This window comes from Equus asinus, chromosome 9, assembly GCF_041296235.1.
Source record: "Equus asinus isolate D_3611 breed Donkey chromosome 9, EquAss-T2T_v2, whole genome shotgun sequence".
NCBI classification, from domain to species: domain Eukaryota; kingdom Metazoa; phylum Chordata; class Mammalia; order Perissodactyla; family Equidae; genus Equus; species Equus asinus.
Window position 1 is genome coordinate 46,910,899 of NC_091798.1, and position 22,293 is coordinate 46,933,191.

Genomic DNA, 22,293 nt, shown 5'->3' on the forward strand with positions numbered 1-22,293 from the left:
ATTTAAAAGAGATCACTGTCCTGGACAAATTCTGTTTTATTACTGTGTGCTCTTACTCATAGGAAGGATTAAAGGCTAAGCCCCACAGGCATCCTAGAAAGACTTTGGAAAGGTGTTAGGGAAGCGTTTCTTGGTACGTAGGAGAATCCTTATTGCTTAAGAGTGTTCAAGCCCTTTAGGAATGAATAAGCCTGCAACTAGAGAGAGGTAATCACTGAGAAGGGAAGTGATTAGAAATAACCATTTGGCTGAGACTAAGAGGAAAACAGGGAATGTATACTTTAGGACAAGTATACGAGGAGAAGAGTCATACTTGAGAAATGTTATTTACCAAGCTTTGGATTTGTGAGTTATTTAACTACTTGTTTTAGATAATGGTTTTCATAATGTGATTGTATCAAGAATGTGTTACATGTACAAGGGACAGTATTCCTAAAGTCTATTATGAAATAATTATGCTTACCTCATTACAGATTTGTTCATTAGACCTTCTCTGCATAAGAAAGAGTATTTTGTGGTCTAATTGACTACGTAAGGCTGTTTTTACTTAAGGAGGATTTTATTCTGATTTTATAGAAGATGATGGTACTGGAAATATGGACTAATAGAGTCCAAAAATATTTTTATTGGTAAAATATGTTTATTGCTAATTAGGTATGCCTTCTTTTGGGACCTTTCTTCCAGGTCAAAGTTAATTGAAGTGAGTGCTGTTCAGCCCAACATCGCCAACTTTGGGAGGTCCCTGTTGGGTGGCTACTGCTCGTCTTATGTGCCTGACTTTGTTCTTCAAGGAATTGGGAGTGACGAGAGGCTCCGTCAGTGTCTGGTGTCAGATTTATCTCACGCTGTACAGGTGAGTACCTTCATTGCTCTTGAATTTATTTAGAATGAATTCTGTTAACCACTAGTATCCAGAATTGCCTTATATTGTGGTCACACTTCACTGTGTAACACAATCATTGTTCTCTGAATCCGTCACTTTATATATAAAGTATTATATACTTTATAAAGTATATACTATATAATACTTTATATATTTATTACATATATATATACACATAAGGTATTATGTATAATACCTGCATGTTTGTAGCTGTCACCATGAAAGCAAGTAGAGTGTTCCAGGAATCTAGCCAACTGGAAATGTGAAATACAGAAAGTACTGTATGTATTCATAGATGTTCATCACTAGATTATGTATAATATCAAAAAAATGGCAAATGCTTAAATGTGCATGGAATTATTTTCTTAATTTCATCTTCAGATTGTTCATTGCTACTATATAGAAGTATAGTTGCTTTTTGTGTATTTATCTTATATCCTGCCACCTTGTTCAACTCTCTTATTTCTTGTAGGTTTTTGTGTGGATTCCGTAGGATTTTCTACATACAGTCTCTTGTCATCAGTGAAGAGACAGTTTTATATTTTCCTTTCCAATCCGGATGCCTTTCGTTTCTTTCTTGCCTGATTGTGTGGGCTAGAACCTTTAGTACAGTATTGCATAGAAGTGCTGATAGTAGATGTTCTTGTCTTTTTCTTGGTGTTAGGGGGGAAACATTGAGTCTTTCCTTATTAAGTATAAGGTTAGCTGAGGATTCTTAAAAATGCCCTTTATAAGGTGGAGCAAGTTCCCTTCTATTCCTAGTTTTTTTGCCACCCCCACCCCCCTTTAAATCATGAAAGAGTGTAGGATTTTGTCAGATACTTTCTCTGTGTCTATTGAAATGATCATGTGATTTTTCTTCTTTAAACTGGTAATGTAGGGGCCAGCCCCGTGGCCGAGTGGTTAAGTTCGAGTGCTCTGCTTTGGCGGCCCAGGGTTCAGATCCTGGGTGCGGACATGGCACCTCTCATTAGGCCATGTTGAGGCAACATCCCACATGCCACAACTAGAAGGATCCACAACTGGAGTATACAACTGTGTACTGGGGGGATTTGGGGAGAAAAAAGCAGGAAAAAAAATAAAATGAATAAACCGGTAATGTGATAGATTACATTGATTGACTTTTTTTGGATGTTAAACCAACCCTTGTATTCCTAGGATAAAATCCCACTAGTCATGATATATAGTCCTTTTTATATATTGCTGTATTTTATTTACTCATATTTTGTTGGAGGTTTTGGAGCCTGTATTCATGAGGAGTGTTAGTCTATAGTTTTCTTGTGATGTCTTTGTCTAGCTTTAATATCAGAATAATACTGGCCTCATAGAATGAATGGGAAGTATTCCCTCCTCTATTTTCTGGAAGAGTTTCTGGAAGATTGGTGTTATTTTTCTTCCAAATGTTTGATAGAATTCACCAGTGAAGCCGCCTGGGCTCTTTTTTTAAATTGCTAATTCAGTTTCTTGATCTAGATCTATTCTGATTTTCTATTTCTTCTTGAATCAATTTTGATAATTTTGTCTTTCTAGGAACTAGTCAGTTTCATTTAAATGATATAATTTGTTGGAATAAAGTTGTCCTTACTATACACTTATAATTCTTTTAATTTCTATAAAGTCATTGGTTATCTCCCCTCTTTCATTGCTGATTTTATAATCTGTGTGTTGTCCCTCCCCTCCCCCCACCCCCCAGGTGGGAAATTCTCCAAAGAAGAGTTCATTCATGGCTTGACTTCATCAGTAGATATTTTGGGCCCATATACATCAAAGATCAGATCAGCAAGCTAGGGCACAAATAGGCCTGCTTTTTGTAAATAAAGTTTTAGTGCAACATGACCACACCCATTTATTTATGTGCTCTGTGACTCTTTTCCTGATTAAACAGCAGAGTTGTCATTGAGACAGACCCTATACCCACTAAAGCATAAAATGTGTTTTCTGTCTGGCTGTTCACAGAATAAGTTTGCTGATTCCTATTTTAGCTGATGGTTGTCAATTTTGTTGATCTTTTCAAGGAAACAACTTTTGTTTTCATTGATTTTCTCTATTTTTCTTTCTTTTATTTCATTGATTTCTATCCTCGTCTTTATTATTTCTTTCCTTCTGCTTGCTTTGGGATTAGTTTGCTCTTTTTCTAGTTTCTTAAGGTGACAGCTTAGGTTATTAATTTGAAATATTTTTTCTTTTCTAATATAGGCGTTTAAAGCTGTAAATTTTTCTCTAAGTACTACTCTAATGGAATCTCATAAATTCTGTTCTGTTGTGTTTTCATTTTCCTTGACTTCAAAATATTTTCTAATTTCCCTTGCCACTTCTTTGACCCATGGGTTATTTAGAAGTGTGAGGTTTAATTTGTAAATATTTATGGAATTTTTAAATTTCCTTTTATTGTTGGTTTCTAAATTAGTTCTGTAGTGGTCAGAGAACATACTTAGTATGATTTCAATCCTTTTAAATTTATTAAGACTTGTATTATGGCCCAGCATATGGTCTGTCCTGGAAAATGTTCCACGTGTGCTTGAAAAGAATGGTTTGCTGTTGTTGAGTGGAGTGTTCTATAGATGTCACGTCAAGTTGGTTGATAGTATTATTCAAGACTTCTATGTCATTGCTGATTTTCTATCTAGTTGTTTCATCAGTTACTGAGAGTGGAATATTGAAATCTCCAGTTGTTGAATTTTCTGTTTATCCCTTTGATTCCTTGTGTCATTTCAGTAATTTTTTACACAAACACTTCTCCTTCCCTCACTCCCCCCAAAAAAACGTTAAAAAGGAAATAGAGAAAGCCCACCAGGAAATCATGGGTGAGAAAATATGGCTCATTGAGCAAGCAGTCACTTAATTGTTAGCCAGAAACACTTAAACCTTTTGTGTCTGTAGAAAGTTACCTAAAATTGTAAATCTTGGTGTTTTATTATATAGTGGAGAAATTATGGCAAATTTAGATAAAAACAAACATTGTAAAGAAAATCTCAGAACTTATTTTCTTTATATTTAAAAGCTATTTTGCTCAGCCTTTTAACACCAATCAGATAAATATTTACTGACATACTATGTTCTGGACATAGTGCTAATACTCCAAGGGATATATAGATGAAAAAGAAATAGTTTCTCACCTCAAGTCATTTATTCAGTAATGGAAAAAATAAGGCAAATATATGAATAAATGTAGTACAAGATGTAAAAAAATAAATGCCTGAGGAGGATACTGATAAGTAATTTAATGGTTCAGAGGAAAGAATTTATGTCAGTTGATGGTATTTGTCCTTCAGGGTGAAGGAACTGTTTCTGTTTTTTTCAATTCTGTCTTCCCAGTGCCTGACATAGTGCTCAGTATTTGTTGAATTACTTGGTTAGGAAATCCCATGTGGGTCTTTTTAATGTTCTCTGTGTCCTGCTATCTTTCGTTACTTCTGATCTTAGTCACTCAGTCTCTTTTCTTCTTCCATCTGTACCCATTACTTCACACAGTGTTCTTTGGTGTTCTCTCTGAAAGCTTGGCATTGAAAGGGGTTACTGTCTCCTCCTGTGTCCTTACTGTGTGCCAGAGACTTAAATGTGATACCTCACTTAACCTTATAATAATCCTTTGAGGTACTTATTATTATCATCCCTGTATTTCAGATATGGCACAGAGAGACTTTTAAGTTACATAGATAGGGACTGGTAGAGCTAAAATCAGTCCTATCTGCCTATTCTTAAGCTATGCTGTTAAGCTTTTGTGCCGTACTCTCTCTCAAACAGATGAACAAAGGTTAAAACGGAGCAGCCCAGTGGCGCAGTGGTTAAGTTCACACATTCTGCTTTGGGGGCCCAGGATTTGCTGGTTCAGATCCCAGGTGCAGACCTACGTACTGCTTATCAAGCCATGCTGTGGCAGGCGTCCCACAAATAAAATAGAGGAAGATAGGCATGGATGTTAGCTCAGGGCCAATCTTACTTAGCAAAAAGAGGAGGATTGGTCAAGACTATTCCTGATTGTGGAGATGATGTGGGAGCAAAATGGCGGGGTGAGCTGACCCGGGATTCTCTCCCCTCCAAAATACAACAAAGGACTGGAAAAACTGAATTTCAGAGAATAAATCTAATGCCAGCATGTTAGAGACCTACAATACCAAGAAGGCGGAGATCATAAACCCTACTTACGGCCTTGGAGGCACTGGAACGGTAGGAGAGAACATCGCTCCCTCCCCTAGAGTCTGCGATCGCTGCTGGCCGGTTGGGAAGGAGCAGGGGAGGGGCCATGCGACCAAGGGATCCTCCAGGACTCCTGCCGCTGGTTCAGTGGAAACTGGCTGACGGGGGGAAAGCTTCTGTCCGCGGGGACCCCATAAACCCAGGGCTCGGGAGACCAGAGAACAGAACTGATCTGAATCCAGACCGGCACGTGAGAATAACATCCCCTCCCTCCCAGCAAAGCCAGTGGGTGCAGCCATCTTGCCAGAAGGTGGAGAGCTCATAACACGCAGCTCTCGACCCCCATCTAGTGGCCACAGGCTGTAACTGCAACTGAATTCTACCACCATGCGAAAAAACCGCTCCTCTACCATCCAGCAATTTATAAAAGCCCCAGACCAGAAGGAAAACAATAAAAACATAGAATTAAGTCCTGAGGACTTGGAATTAGGTAAACTAAGTGATAATGGCTTCAGAGCAGCTATAATCAAAAAACTCAATGAGGTAGAGAGAAAGATAGAGAAACAAGCCGAGTTCTGGAGTTACTTCACAAAAGAGATGGAAATCATAAAGAAGAATCAAACAGAATTACTAGAGATGAAAAACACAGTGGACCAGATAAAACAGAATACGGATTCCCTGAATGCCCATGTAGACACCATAGAAGAGCAAATTAACATAATTGAAGATAGACAGGCTGAATGGCTCCAGACAGAGGAAGAAAGAGAACTAAGAATTAAAAAAAAATGAGGAAAATCACTGAGAGATAGTGGATTCAATGAGGAATAAGAACATAAGGATCATAGGAATTCCTGAGAATGTGGAAAAGGAAAATGGAGCAGAAAGTGTGCTTAACGAAATTATTGAAGAGAACTTCCCAAATCTAGGGAATGATGGAGAAATGTGTGTAGAGGAGGGTTTCAGATCTCCCAGATTTGTCATTGTAAAAAGACCTACTGCAAGGCACATAGTAGTAAAATTGGCAAAAAGGAAAGATAAGGAAAGAATACTCAGGGAAGTAAGGAAAAAAAAAAGAGAATAACCTATAAAGGAGCCCCTATCAGACTGTCAGCGAATTTCTCTACAGAAACCTTACAAGCTAGGAGAGGATGGAGTGACATATTCAAAGCTTTAAAAGATAAAAATCTTCAGCCAAGAATACTCTATCCAGCAAGAATTTCCTTCAGATAGAGGGAGAAATTAGCTCTTTTCCAGACAAACAAAAGTTAGGGGAATTTGTAACTAAAAGCCCTCCACTACAAGAAATCCTCAAGAAGGTTCTCATACCTGAAAAAAGAAAAAAGGGAGAAAGGGGACACAGTCCACAGACTAGGGAGACCAATGGATAGAACCAGAACAGGATAGCAAATATTCAGCTATAGCATTAGGGTAAAGGTAAGGAAACTACCAAAGCAAGGACGATCTTATCACTCTAACTAAAAATTCATAAGACGAGTTCGAATAAGAAATGAAAATAATTATTTAGGAGAGGAAGAGCAAAGGGTCTAAATCAGTATTGGTCAAGTAAGTAAGAGACCACCAGAGAATAGACTATATTATACACGAGATTCTAAATACAAACTTCAAGGTAGACACTAAAATAAACTACAGAACAGAGTCACAAATCATAAATAAGGAAAAATCTGAGACACCCAGCATAAGAAATTGCAGTATTAAATGGGTAGTCTAAAGCACACAGGAAAAGAAATGCAGGAAAACAAGATAATGAGCGACAGATTGACAGCATTAAGTCCACATGCATCAATAATCACTCTCAATGTAAACGGATTGAACTCTCCAATAAAAAGACACAGAGTGGCAAAATGGATTAAAGAACAAGACCCAACAATTTGTTGCCTCCAGGAAACACACCTCAGCCCCAAGGACAAACACAGACTCAGGGTGAAGGGGTGGAGGACAATACTTCAAGCTAATAGCAAGGAAAAAAAGGCAGGTGTTACAATTCTTATATCAGACTAAGTGGATTTCAAAATAAGACAGGTAAAGAGAGACACAGAGGAACAATATATAATGATCAAAGGGACACTTCATCAAGAAGAAATAACGCTTATAAATATCTATGCACCCAACACAGGAGCACCAAGATTCATAAAGCAACTATTAACAGACCTAAAGGAAGATGTTAAAAACAACACAATAAGAGAAGGGGACCTCAACACCCCACTCACATCAATTGACAGATCATCCAGACAGAAAATCAACAAGGAAATAGTGGAGCTAAATGAAAAACTCAAACAATCGGACTTAATAGATCACTTCACCCTAAAAGAGCTGAATACACATTCTTCTCAAGTGCACATGGAACATTCTCAAGGATAGACCATATGTTGGGAAACAAGGCAAGCCTCTACAAGTTTAAAAAAATTGAAATAATAACAAGCATCTTCTCTGATCATAGTGCTATAAGGCTAGAAATTAATTACAAGAAAAAAGCTGAGAAAGGCACAAAGATGTGGAGACTAAACAACACACTACTGAACAAGCAATGGATCATTGAAGAAATTAAAGAAGAAATCAAAAAATACCTGTAAACAAATGAAAATGATAGCATGCCATACCAACTCATATGGGATACAGCAAAAGCTGTATTAAGAGGAAAATTCATCGCAATACAGGCACATCTTAACAAACAAGAAAAATCCCAAATAAGCAACCTTAAAGTACACCTAACTGAACTAGAGAAAAAAGAACAAATGAAGCCCAAAGTCAGCAGAAGGAGAGAAATAATAAAAATCAGAGCAGAAATAAGTACTATTGAAATGAAAAAGGCAGTAGAAAGGATCAGTGAAACAAAGAGCTGGTTTTTTGAGAAGATAAAATTGAGAAACCACTAGCCAGACTTACAAAGAAAAAAAAGGAGAAAGCTCAAATAAACAAAATCACAAATGAGCGTGGAGAAATAACAACAGACTCTGCAGAAATACAAGGGATTATAAGAGAATACTACAAAAAACTATATGCCAACAGAATGGATAACCTAGAGGAAATGGATAAATTCTTGGACTCCTACAATCTCCCAAAGCTCACTCAAGAAGAGGCAGACAATTTGAACAGACCAATCACAAGGAAAGAGATCGAAACAGTAATCAAAACATCCCAAAGAATAAAACCCCAGGACCAGATGGCTTTCCTGGGGAATTCCACCAAACTTTCAGAGAGGATTTAATACCTATCCTTTTCAAGCTATTCCAAAAAATTAGGGAAGATGGAACACTTCCTAACACATTCTATGAGGCCAACATCACGCTGATACCAAAACCAGACAAGGACACCACGAAAAAAGAGAACTACAGGCCAATATCACTGATGAACATAGATGCAAAAATTCTAAACAAAATTTTGGCAACCAGAATTCAGCAATTCATCAAAAGGATCATACATCATGATCAGGTGGGATTCATACCAGGTACACAGGGATGGTTCAACATCTGCAAATCAATCAACGTGATACACCACATCAACAAACTGAGGAATAAAAACCACATAATCATCTCAATAGATGCAGAGAAGGCATTTGACAAGATCCAACAGCCATTTATGATAAAAACTCTGAACAAAATGGGCATAGAAGAAAACTACCTCAACATAATAAAGGCCATATATGACAAACCCACAGCCAACATCATACTCAATGGGCAAAAACTGAACGCCATCCCTCTGAAAACAGGAACGAGACAAGGATGCCCTCTATCACGACTTTTATTTAACATAGTACTGGAGGTCCTGGCCAGAGCAATCAGGCAAGAAAAAGGAATAAAAGGAATCCAAATAGGGAGGGAAGAAGTGAAACTCTCGCTGTTTGCAGACGACATGATCTTATATATAGAAAACCCCAAAGAATCCATTGCAAAACTGTTAGAAGTAGTCAACAACTACAGTAAAGTTGCAGGGTATAAAATCAATTTGCATAAATCAGTAGCATTTCTATACTCCAATAATGAACTAACAGAAAAAGAACTCAAGAACACAATACCATTCACAATTGCAACAAAAAGAATAAAATACCTTGGGGTAAATTTAACTAAGGCAGTGAAGGACCTATATAATGAAAATTACAAGGCCTTTCTGAGAGAATTGGATGATGACATAAGGAGATGGAAAGACATTCCATGTACATGGATTGGAAGAATAAACATAGTTAAAATATCTGTTCTACCTAAAGCAATCTACAGATTCAACGCCATCCCAATCAGAATCCCAATGACATTCTTTACAGAATTAGAACAAAGAATCCTAAAATTCATATGGGGCAACAAAAGACCCCGAATTTCTAAAGCAATCCTGAGAAAAAAGAACAAAACGGTAGGCATCACAATCCCTGACTTCAAAACATACTACAAAGCTACAGTAATCAAAACAGCATGGTACTGGTACAAAAACAGGTGCACAGATCAATGGAACAGAATTGAAAGCCCAGAAATAAAACCACACATCTATGGACAGCTTATCTTTGACAAAGGAGCTGAGGGCCTACAATGGGGGAAAGAAAGTCTCTTCAACAAATGGTGCTGGGAAAACTGGACAGCCACATGTAAAAGGATGAAAACTGACCACTCTTTTTCACCATTCACAAAAATAAACTCAAAATGGATCAAAGACCTAAAGGTGAGACCTGAAACCATAAGGCTTCTGGAAGAAAACGTAGGCAGTACACTCTTTGACATCAGTATTAAAAGGATCTTTTCGGACACCATGCCTTCTCAGAGAAGGGAAACAATAAAAAGAATAAACAAATGGGACTTCATCAGACTAAAGAGCTTCTTCAAGGCAAATGAAAACAGGATTGAAACAAAAAAACAACCCACTAACTTGGAAAAAATATTTGCAAGTCATGTATCTGACAAAGGCTTAATATCCATAATATATAAAGAACTCTCACAACTCAACAACAAAACATCAAACAACCCAATCAAAAAAAATGGGCTGGAGACATAAGCAGACATTTCTCCAAAGAAATACTGATGGCCAATAGGCACATGAAAAGATGCTCATCATCGCTGATCATCAGGGAAATGCAAATCAAAACTACACTAAGATATCACCTTACACCCATTAGAATGACAAAAATATCTAAAACTAATAGAAACAAATGTTGGAGAAGTTGTGGAGAAAAAGGAACCCTCATACAGTGCTGGTGGGAATGCAAACTGGTGCAGCCACTATGGAAAACAGTATGGAGATTCCTCAAAAAATAAAAAATAGAGCTACCATACGATCCAGCCATCCCACTACTGGGTGTTTATCCAAAGAGCTTGAAATCAACAATCCCAAAAGTCCTATGCACCCCAATGTTCATTGCAGCATTATTTACAATAGCCAAGACATGGAAGCAACCTAAGTGCCCAGCAACAGACGAATGGATAAAGAAGATGTGGTACATATATACAATGGAATACTACTCAGCTGCAAAACAGAACAAAATCATTCCATTTGCAATAACATGGATGGACCTTGAGAGAATTATGTTAAGTGAAATAAGCCAGCGAGAGAAAGATAATCTGTCTATGACTCCACTCATACGAGGAATTTAAAATTATGGACTAAGAACAGTTTAGTGGATACCAGGGGAAAGGTGGGGTGGGGGGTGGGCACAAAGGGTGAAGTGGTGCACCTACAACACGAATGACAAACATTAATGTACAACTGAAATTTCACGAGATTGTAACCTATCATTAACTCAATAAAAAAACAAAACAAAACAAAACAAAACAAAAAGAGGAGGATTGGTGGCAGATGTTAGCTCAGGGCCAGTGTTCCTCACATACACACACAAAAGGTTAAAATGAGTACAAAAAGCAAAACTAGCGTTACAAAGCTTTCAAGAATTTTGTATATTAGTGGTCCTAGTTTTATTTTTCTTTACACTGGTAAAAAGTAAGAGCTTATTTTGTCTTCTGCCTTCTGTTTTAGTAACTGAGTTTCTGGTCTTTCCCTCTCATATTTTCATGTAATTATATAAGATATTTTATTATCAAAGAGTATTACAGAAAATTTTGAAAAAATGGAAAGTAAGATACCAACCTTAATCTCAGCACTAAGAGGTTGTTGAATTTTTTATGTCATTTTTTCCTATTTATGCACAAGGTTTATTTTTAATGGTTTTAGTTATTATATACTTAATATTTATCATCATTACATTTAATATGAGAACTAATTTTTATGTGCCTACATGGAAAAACATGTAGGAACCTTTTAATACATAAATACTGAGGATAGTACTTTTTTAAAAAAAAGATATAATCTTATTCTTCTGAACTAAATTAGCAGTGTCTTTTCTTTTTCTCCCCAGTTTCTGAAAAAGTCTCATTTTCCTTACTATCAGATCAGTATATATTTGTTTTATAAAATGTTGAAATGTGTAGAAAGCTAAACAAAATTTTCCCAGCTCTACCATTCTGTGGCAGCCATTTTTAATATAAAAACAACTCTGGTCATTATGCAGTATATGGTGTCTGATAAAACCCAGACTTGGCCACTCACTACCTATGTATCCTAAGACAAGATATTTAATCTAATAAAGCCTCAGTTTCCTTGGCTATAGTGAAATGATGCTAATGTTTGTATACCAGAGTTATATTGTGTGGTGTTTTATATATATTTTAGGCATTCTGTGCCTTGTATCTTCTTGTCATCATTATTATTCTGTATGTGTATATGTGTGTGTGTTGTGATACACACCATATATATATACATAAAAAAAATCTGAGGCCTTTTATATATATACACACATATATTTTTAATATATAAACATACTTTTAAATATACTATATACACATATAGTTTTGATAAGTTTTCTTGAAAAACTTTGTTTTTATTTAGATTTGCCATAATTTCCTTACTGTATAATAAAACAATAAAATTTACATTTTTATGTACATACACATATAATGTAAATACATATATGTATATATTTTTTATATGTACTGTACATATATATAAAATGTGTATCAGTGTGTGTGTATACACATTATATATGGTATTATATTTATTATTGAATTCTGCTTTTGTCATTTAACAGTTGATATAAGAGAATTTCTCCATATTATTAATATACTTTTTAAGCATTGTTTTTAATGTTTACTATTTCATGGTTTTGTCATATGGTTTTTCTCACCATTCTCCTATTTCTTGACTTTTATTTATTTTTCCAGTTTTATTGATATATAATTGACATGTAACATCGTACTGGTTTAAGGTGTTACAACATGATGATTTGCTGTATGTATATACACTAGTCGCCTCTTATCCATAGGGGATATGTTCCAAGACTCCCAGCAGATGCCTGAAACCGCAGATACTACCAAACCCTATGTATACTATTTTTTTCCCTATACATACATACTTATAACAAAGTCTAATTTATAAGTTAGGCACAGTAAGAGATTAACAACAATAACTAATAATAAAATAGAACAGTTATAACAATATACGATCTTGCACTGCATAACGATTTTTCAGTCAATGACAGACTGTATATATGCATGTGGTCCCATAAGATTAGTACTATATAGCCTCAGTATGTAGTAGGCTCTGCCATCTAGGTTTGTGTAAAGTATACTCTATGATGTTCACATGACAACGAAATCACCTAATGACACATTTCTCAGAATGTATCCCTTTTGTTAAGTTACACATGACTGTACTGTAATAAAAGTTAGTGTAGATCTTAGCAACCTCACCATACGATGTTTGTCTGTCCTTAGTAAGTTGAGATTGTTTACCTTTTCACTTAAAGGAAGCACTTTAGGGCTTCTCTTGGCGTATCCAAATTGCCAGCATCACTATTCTTGTGCTTTAGGGCCATTATTAAGTAAAATAAGGGTTATTTGAACACAAGCACTTGCGATACCTCGGCAGTCAATCTGATAAGTAAGACAGCTATTAAGAGACTGATGGGTGGGTAGTGTATACAGCATGGATATGCTGGACAAAGGGATGATATACGTCCCACCCTGGATGGAGCAGGATAGCATGAGATTTCATCACACTACTCAGAATGGCTCACAATTTAAAACTTATGAATTGTTTATTTCTGGAATTTTCCATTTATATATTCCAACCAAGGTTGACCATAGGTAAATGAAACCATGGAAAGCAAGACCACACATAAGGGGGGACTACTGTATTGCAAAGTGATTACCACAATAAGTTTCGTTAACATCCATCGCCTCACACTTACCAGTTTTTTTCTTGTGGTGGGAACTTTTAAGATCTTCTTCCTTAGCAACTTCCAAATATACAGTACAGTATTGTTAAGTATAGTCTCCATGCTGTACATTACATCTCCAGAATTTATTTATCCTATAACTAGAAGTTTGTACCTTTTGACCACCTTCACCTATTTCCCCCACCTTACAACCCCACCTCTGTCAACCACCAGTCTGTTCTCTGTTTCTACAAGTTTGGTTTTTTTAGATTCCACATATGAGTGAGATCATGACAGTATTTGTATTTTTTTGACTTATTTCACTTAGCATAATGCCTTTAAATCCATCCATGTTGTTGCATATGGCAAGATTTCCTTCTTTCTCATGGCTAAATAATATTAGATTGTGTGTATATGTGTGTGTGTGTATATATATGTATGTGTGTGTGTGTATATACATATATATACATATGTATATACACACATCAAGTCTTCTCTCTACATTCATTCATTGATGGACATTTAGGTTGTTTCCTATCTCGCCTGGCTATTGTGAATAATGCTGCAGTAAACCATGGGAATGCAGGTATCTCTTTGATATCCTGTTTTCATTTCCTTTGGATATATACCCAGAAGTGGAATTGTTAGATCATATGGTAGTTCCATTTTAATTTTTGGAGGAACATCCATACCGTTTTCCATAGTGGCTGCACCAATTTATATTCCCACCCACACTGCACCAAGGTTCACTTTTCTCCGCATCCTCACCAACACTTGTTATTTCTTGTCTTTTTTTCATAATAGCCATTCTGACGGGTGTGAGGTGATAGCTGATTGTGGTTTTGATTTGCATTTGCCTGATGATTAGTGATGTTGAGCACCTTTTCATCTACCTGTTTTTATGTCTACTTTGAGAAGATGTCTATTCAGTTCCTCTGCCCATTTTTTAATTGGATTTTTTTTTTTTTTTTGCTGTGGAGTTGTATATTTTGGATATTATATACATATTGTGTATTTTGGATATTATATCTTGGATATTATATCTGTATATATTTTGGATATTAACCCCTTATCAGATCTTTGTTTTGCAAATATTTTCTCCCATTCTATAGGCTGCCTTTTCATTTTGCTGATGGTTTCCTTTGCTGTTCAGAAGCCTTTTAATTTAGTTTGCTTTTATTGCCTTTGTCTTTTGTGTCAAATCCAAAAAATCATTGCTAACACTTATGTCTAGGAGCTTACTCCTTATATTTTCTTCTAGGAGTTTTATGTTTCAGATCTTACATTCAAGTCTTTAATCCAATTTGAATTGATTTTTGTGTATGGTATAAGATAGGGGTCCAGTTTCATTCTTTTGCATGTGGCTGTTCAGTTTTCCCAGCACCATCTATTGAAGAGACTATCCTTTCTCCATTGTGTACTCTTGGGTTCCTTTGTCATAAATTAATTGAGCATATATGCGTAGGTTTATTTCTGAGTTCTCTTTTCTCTATTGCTCAGGTTTTAAAAGAGTTTTCTTCCTTTTACTATTGTAGGTAACCGCTGATACTGTTGCTGTGTTTTATGAATTTAAGATTATTTCTTTAGGCTAGATTCCCAGAAATGAAATTACTGGCCAGTTTTTAAGATTAGGACTATTTTCATGTTCTTGATAGATGTTGGTTAGTTTTTTCCCCAAAAGGCAATGCCAATGTGAACAGCAATTTGCAGTGTTTCTGTTCACTCCATAATATTGAGGTTCTCATTTTTATTTTTGAAGATAATTGAAGAAAACTGGCTAGTTTTGAGGAAAGTTCACTGAAGTTGATGTGGCACATTGAGTTTAAAAGTGCAATTTGCAAGACCATGTTTAAACACCTAGCAGACAACTGAAAAATCAGATTGTGTAACAGGGTAGAGATATGGGACAAAGATACTTGAAGATTTGGGAGTTTATGTATTGAGATTCTAGAAATGCCTGGGAGAGTGAAAAAGAGGGTAAGATTGTAAATGAATTTGTAGTTTAGACATCATGGAACTCTTAGAAGAAGGTTTAAAGAAAAATAAAGCTTGAGGTTTACTGCTTCTCTCTCACATACATACACTTCCCATTTTGTGACTTGGAAGTCTCTGAAGCTGGATGATATAAGCTTAGTAAAGATTATGGAGGAGGCTGCTACAAGGTCTCAGTTGAGAACATACTGCCATTGGGTGTAGGCTGTCTTTTCCAGAAGTTTAAGTTGGAAGCAAGGACTAAGGTTGTTTTAAGTTGAAATTTTATCAGACCAGGACATTGCATATGGCAAGACATTGAATGAAACCTAGTAATTTCAGAATGAGTGACTGGCAGTGCTCCCGAGCCACCTTATGTTTTAACAACTCCTAAAGTGAGTTTTATTTGAATTATTTCTGATCGCAAGCTTGAAATTTAGGGCCTTCTTTCTTGGGAGACCACTAACTTGGGACCATTATCCTTTTCCTTACCAAAAATTAGCTTTTATAGATATTGGTTTGATAAACCTTTTAAATCTTAGCCACATGCCTTTTGATTGGGGAGCTCTAAAGTTAATTTCTAAAGTGGTTTGTAACCCTTTAAACAAGGTATATTTCATAGCAGTTTCCTTGTTGTCTGTTTAGGCATTTCCTTCTGAGGATAATGGATGGACCCCCTTCATAGTTCTCATCTCCTAAAGATGCCCACTGCTTCTGAAAGTAGTAGTCTACCTTTAACAGTTTGTTATTCCACTTTGGTTATTTGATCATACCTTCTGTCTTATATAACCACAGAGATGCTTACATTAAAATACACGTTCACTTTTTTTTTTTAAGATTGGCACCTGAGCTAACAACTGTTGCCAATCTTCTCTTTTTTTTTTTCTTCCCCAAATCTCCCCAGTACATAGTTGTATATTTTTTCAGTTGTGGATCCTTCTAGTTGTGGCATGTGGGACGCCACCTCAACATGGCCTAATGAGCGGTGCTGTGTCTGTGCCCAGGATGTGAACTCTGGGCTGCCGAAGCAGAGCGCACGAACTCAACCACTTGGCCATGGGGCCGGCCCCATACGTGTTCACTTTTATCTTATCTCTTAAAATGTGAGATATACCTTACGTCTTTAGATGTATATACCATTTTCAAAATTATGTTTCGGTAATTGAGTTGATGAATAGAAAAATATTATATCTTTGGTAATAGTTGAGTAAATTTTATAAAAACAAATATAAAGGTTAGAGTTCTAAGGAAAGTCTTCACAGTGTACCTTTCCAGGCATTTCCTTTCCCATTCTCTTCTTCCCCACTTCTCAGTATCATTTTTTTCACGAATTTAGTCACATGCCCCTACTTCTCTCTCTCAATCTTCTCATGATATTCTCTCTTCCACAATTGTCCCTCTCTCTCCATTTTTTACCAGAAGTCCTATCCATACTTAAATATCATAGCCCTATTTCTCTTCTACTGTGTAACTGCTCGTCACACAGAACCCACCGTTGCCCTCCTCTGCTACCCCAACACTTGGTTCCTATTTTGTCTGTTATACTTATGTCTTTTTGTAGGTGTGTTTATTTCTGTCTTCCTCATGAGACTCTGAGCTTCGTTGTCTTTGTTTCCTTAGCATTGAGCAGAAAGCTTTATTCAAAGTGATTGTTCATTAACTGGGCAAAGGGCTATCCTTTGGGGATACCAAACCTGGATTTATCCAGGAGGAAACTGACATTCTTAGCTATGAAACTGTAGTAACAGTAAAAGTTCAAAAGGAAAAAGGTGGTGCAGGCCCCATGGCTGAGTGGTTAAGTTCGCGCGCTCCGCTTTGGTGGCCCAGGGTTTCGCTGGTTTGGATCCTGGGCATGCACATGGCACCACTTGTCAGGCCATGCTGAAAGCAGCGTCCACTTAGCACAACCAGAGGCACTCACAACTAGAATATACAACTATGTACTAGGAGGCTTTGGGGAGAAGAAGAATAAAGAAAAAAAAAAAAAGATTGGCAACAGTTGTTGGCTCAGGTGCCAAGTTTTACCAAAAAAAGGAAAAAGGCCATTGAGTTTAAGTATTTCAAATTGTATTTCTCTCAGTCTTATTGCTGCTATTCCATATGGCCAATGGTGAAGAAATCTTTACCTTTCCAAATACAGAAAGATGTTAAAGTATTGAGCGTTCTAAAGCCATCATCTCTTTCTGATAGTTGTGCTATGTATTTAATTGTCAATTTTGGTCTTTGTGTGTAAAGCATGGGAAACCAAGGGCACGGCCACTTGCCAGTAGTCCTTCTGTTGGTATATGTGAGTTAAAAGTATTTTTCACTATACCTTAAATTTTCTAATTATAAAAGTGTCGTTTAGGTAAATTCTTGTGATAAGAATTCAGACAGTATAAAGATATACAAAGCAAAAAGTAGAAATCCTTCCTCATAGTCTTAATATTCCATAGTTCTTCACAGAGATCTTCATAATAAAGAGTTTAATTTGAGTATTTTCTATACTTTTTCATTGAGATATAGATCTGAATTTTTAAAAATGTAACTGGGATATAAAGTGTTTGCATATATAGTGACTTTTGTTTCCCATTTAACCTCGTATCTTGGAGAGTCATGTTAGTATCTGTTGATTTTTCTTCTTTTTAACTGCTATATCCATACTCTAGATGTACGTCTTGGTAAAATAGAAAAACCTAGCACACACAAGCAAGGCACTTCATCTAATCAAGGGATAGCCCCTGAGGTGTTCAAACAAAGTAATGCCTGCAGTTTGGGATAGTTAGCACAGAACCTTACCTACCATTGACTTGTTCATGTGAATTCCTGTCCTATCTATTTTTAAAATGTTTAGCTCTTTCAAGGTTAACAAAATTTTCTTCCTATTACTTTGCACATAGTCAGCACTCAGTAAATTTGTCGAATGAATGATCAAAAGACTGGTGAAAGTTAAGTTCTGATTTAAAGAATACAAAGTTCTGGTAACAAATCTCCAGCTATGATGATTTCTGTATCTTAGGATGTTTGTTATTGAGTTAACTACCTATTCCGTTCTCTATTGTCAAGGATTCTTTGGCAGTAGCTGTCAGAATTTAATATTCTTTTATTCTGTTTTTGTTTAGTGTCTCTTCACTGCCTCATTCCATTAACATTATCTCTGAAAAATTAATTTGCTTATCATAAGATGAATTCTTCTTTTCTTTTCAGCATCCAGTGTTGGATGAACCAATAGCAGAAGCTGTATGTATTATAGCAGATATGGATAAATGGACTGTTCAAGTGGCCAGTAGCCAGAGACGAATGACAGATAACAAATTGGGAAAGGAAGTATTGGTTTCCAGTCTTGTTTCCAACTTGCTTCATTCCACTCTTCAGCTTTATAAACATAACTTGTCTCCAAATTTTGTAAGTATGTGTAAGGCTTGAATTTACTTTGAGCACTCTGTTAGGTGTCTAGTATATGCCTACATTGAATACTATTGTTACCTTCATCATTGTTTTCCTGAAAGAAGGTGTTATAGATTGAATTTTTGTATTCCCCTAAAATCCATATGTTGAAGCCCTAAAACCCAGTGTGATGATATTTGGAGATGGGCCTTTCAGAAGTAAGTAGAATTAGATTAGGTCATGAGAGTGGGGCCCTCATGATGGGATTAGTGGCAGGAGAAGAAGAAGAGGAAGAAAGATTGCACTGTCTCTGCCATGTGAGGCACCACGAAAAGGCAGCCATCTGCCAGCCAGGAAGAGAAATCTCAGCAGAACCTGACTGTGTTGGCCCCCTGATCTCAGACTTTCAGCCTCCATAACTGTGAAGCAATAATTCTCTGCTGTTGAAGCCACTGCATCTATGGTATTTTGTTATGGCAGCCCATGCTGACTAAGACAGAAGGAGATGTGTACATGTCTATACAATGTATAATTTCAGCAGCCAGACTTTAGTGCCTGACCAGTATCGTGTAAAGTATGAACATGCAACATCCCCAAGCTTTGTGCAGAACGCCAATACGTTTTAGACCCTCATTGTCACGTCAGGACTTTGAATGATCCCTCTTCGTAATACTGTTAACCTCTTACTGAAGACATCATCTACAACTTCCAAAGTCTTTCTTTTTCTTGTTAGGAGAAATATAATATAGCATAGTTAAAAACTTCCGTAGGGGCTAGCCCGGTGGCGCAGCACTTAAGTTCACACATTCCGCTTCTCAGCAGCCTGGGGTTCGCTGGTTCAGATCCTGGGTGCGGACATTGCCCCGCTTGGCAAAAGCTATGCTGTGGTAGGCGTCCCCCATATAAAGTAGAGGAAGAAGGGCATGGATGTTAGCTCAGGGCCAGTTTTCCTCAGCCAAAAGAGGAGGATTGGCAGTAGTTAGCTCAGGGCTAATCTTCCTCAAAAAAAAAAAAACTTCTGTAGATCAACATGATAGAGGCCATATATGACAAACCCACAGCTAATATACTTTTATCACATCTGTTCAACGTGCTACGGAAAGGTCCTAACCAGAGCAGTTAGACAAGAAAAAGAAACACAAGGCATCCAAATTAAAAAGGAAGAAGTCAAATTATCTCTGTTTGCAGATGACATGATCTTATATATAGAAAACTTAAAGATTCCAAAAGACTGATAAAGCTAATAAACAAATTCAGCAAAGTTGCAAGATACAAAATCGTGCAAAGATAGTTGCGTTTACATACACTAGCAATGAACATTCAGTTAAAAAAGCACTTATAATAGCATCAAAAGAATAAATTACTTAGGAATAACTTTAACCAAGGAAGCAAAAGGCTTATACGCTGAAAACTATAAAACATTCCTGAAAGAAGTTAAAGGAGACATAAATAAATGGAAAGACGTCTCAGAGAAGTTCATGGATTGGAAGACTTAGTATTAAGATGACAGTACTACCCACAGTGTAGGATTCAATGCCATCCCTATCAGAAATCACCATGACTTATTTTCTTTTAAGAAATAGGCCCATCCCAAAATTTGTATGGCATCTCAAGGGACCCTGAAAAGCCAAAACAATCTTGAAAAAGGTGGACGACTCACATTTCCTGATTTCAAAACTTACTACAAAGTGACAGTAATCAAAATGGTGTGGTACTGGCATAAGGACAAACATGTAGACCAATAGTATATAAAAAAGAGCCCCAAAAGAAACCCTCACATATGTGGTCACTTGGTTTTTGACAAGGGAGGCAAGACCATTCAAAGGGGAAAGGAGTCTTTTTAACAAATCATGCTGAGAAAACTGGATATCCACATGCAAATATAAGTGTATACCTTATACTATATACAAAAATGAACTCGAACTTAAATCTAAACTTAAACACACCTGAACTTAAGTGCTAAAACTATAAAACTCTTTGAAGAAAAAATATATATAGGAGATAATCTGCATGACTTTGGATTTGGCAGTTATTTCTTGGATTTGACACCAAAAAAAGCACAGGCAACAAAAGTAAAAATTAGATAATCAGACTTCATCAAATTAAAAACTTTTGTACATGAAAGGGCAGTATCAACAGAGTGAAAAGACAACCCACACGACGGGAGAAAATATTTGCAAATCATATATCTGTAAAAAGATTGATATCCAGAATATATAGAGAACTCAACAACAAACAACTGAAAAAATGGGCAAAAGACTTGAATACACATTTCTTTAAAGAAGACATAAAAATGGCCAATAAGCACATGAAAAGATGTTCAACATTATTAGTCATTAGGAGAATGCAAATCAAAACCACGATGAGATACCACTTCAAACCCATAAGGATGGCTATGGTCAAAAACAGCAAAAATAAGTATTGGCCAGGATGTGGAGAAATTGGAACTCTTGTGCTTTGCAGGTGGGAATGTAAAATGGCACAGCTGCTTTGGAGAACAGTTTGGCAGTTCCTCAAAAAGTTTAACAGTGTATTGTCATGTGATCCAAGAATTCTGCTTCTAGGTTTATACTCAAAACAGTTGAAAGCAGGGACTCAAGCAAATGTGCCATCATGTTCATAGCAGCTTTATTGGCAATAAGGAGAAATTGGAAACAACTTGTTTCCATCAACAAATAAATAGATAAACAAAATGTGGTATAATACGTAGAATGGGATATTTCAGCCATAAAAAGGGATGAATTTCTAATACATGCTACAACATGGATGAACCTTGAAAACATTATGTTAAGTGAAATAAGGAAAACACGAAAGGTTTTGTTTTTTCATACAGACAAATATGTATGAATACAAAATCATACATACAAATATTGTATGATTCCACTTATATGAGATGTCTAGAATAGGTAAATTCATAGAGACAGAAAGTAGATAGAAGTTACTAGGGGCTCGGGGAAAGGAAGGAATGAGGAGTTATTGTATAATGGGTACAGAGTTTCTCTTTGAGATAATGAAAAGAAGTTCTTGAAATGGGTAGTGACAATGGTGGCACAACATTGTGAATGTACTTAATGCCACGGAATTGTATGTTTAAAAATGAGTAATATGGTAAATTTTTGATATATCTCTCTCTATATATTCTGTAAACATTTTCTTCTTCACTTAAGGCATTTTTCAGCCTAAGTGAGCATTATGGAAAAAACATACACCACAAAACAGTGAATGTGCCAAGAAATACATTCAGTTGTGTTTTTCCAAGAAGAAAATCGGTTTTTATTAGGAGCTTTAATAGCTGATTTTCATTGGAAAGGAATACTCTGCAAGAATTTAGTGTTTTAACACCTGAAACTCATGCTTTTTCCTCAAACATATACATATAGCATCAATTCACATGAAAAATCACATATTTTAGTAAATTGAGCAAGTTAGTTGACAGTAAACAAAATGTATTTGTTTTAGTTTTTAATGTTCCAGTTTAAAAACACCTCTCTCCTAGTAAAGACTACAGAGCATTCTCTGAGCTATTGCAAACTTTTTTTCTTTTACTCACCACGGGAGAATGCACCCTTTCCATGTAAGTACATTTGAAATGTATTGATTTGTAAGAATGTTAAATTTATCAAATTTGGAATAAAAACTATTTTTGAAGTTCTGGAAATGAATAGTGGCAATAGTTGCACAACATTTTGAATGTACTTAATACCTCTCAATTGTATGCTTAAAATTGGTT

The 22,293-nt window shown here is 36.2% G+C and overlaps 1 protein-coding gene across 2 annotated transcripts in view; it reads left to right on the top strand.

Moving 5' to 3' along the window:
• The window catches only part of FNIP1 (folliculin interacting protein 1), a 129,663-nt gene that overhangs the window by 102,508 nt on the left and 4,862 nt on the right, over positions 1-22,293 (top strand). For both annotated transcript variants that reach the window (XM_044780411.2, XM_044780412.2), the window contains 2 exons: positions 685-853; positions 18,384-18,581. In XM_044780411.2, the coding sequence (XP_044636346.1) occupies positions 685-853; positions 18,384-18,581 (367 nt within the window). The remainder of the gene's footprint in view (positions 1-684; positions 854-18,383; positions 18,582-22,293) is intronic.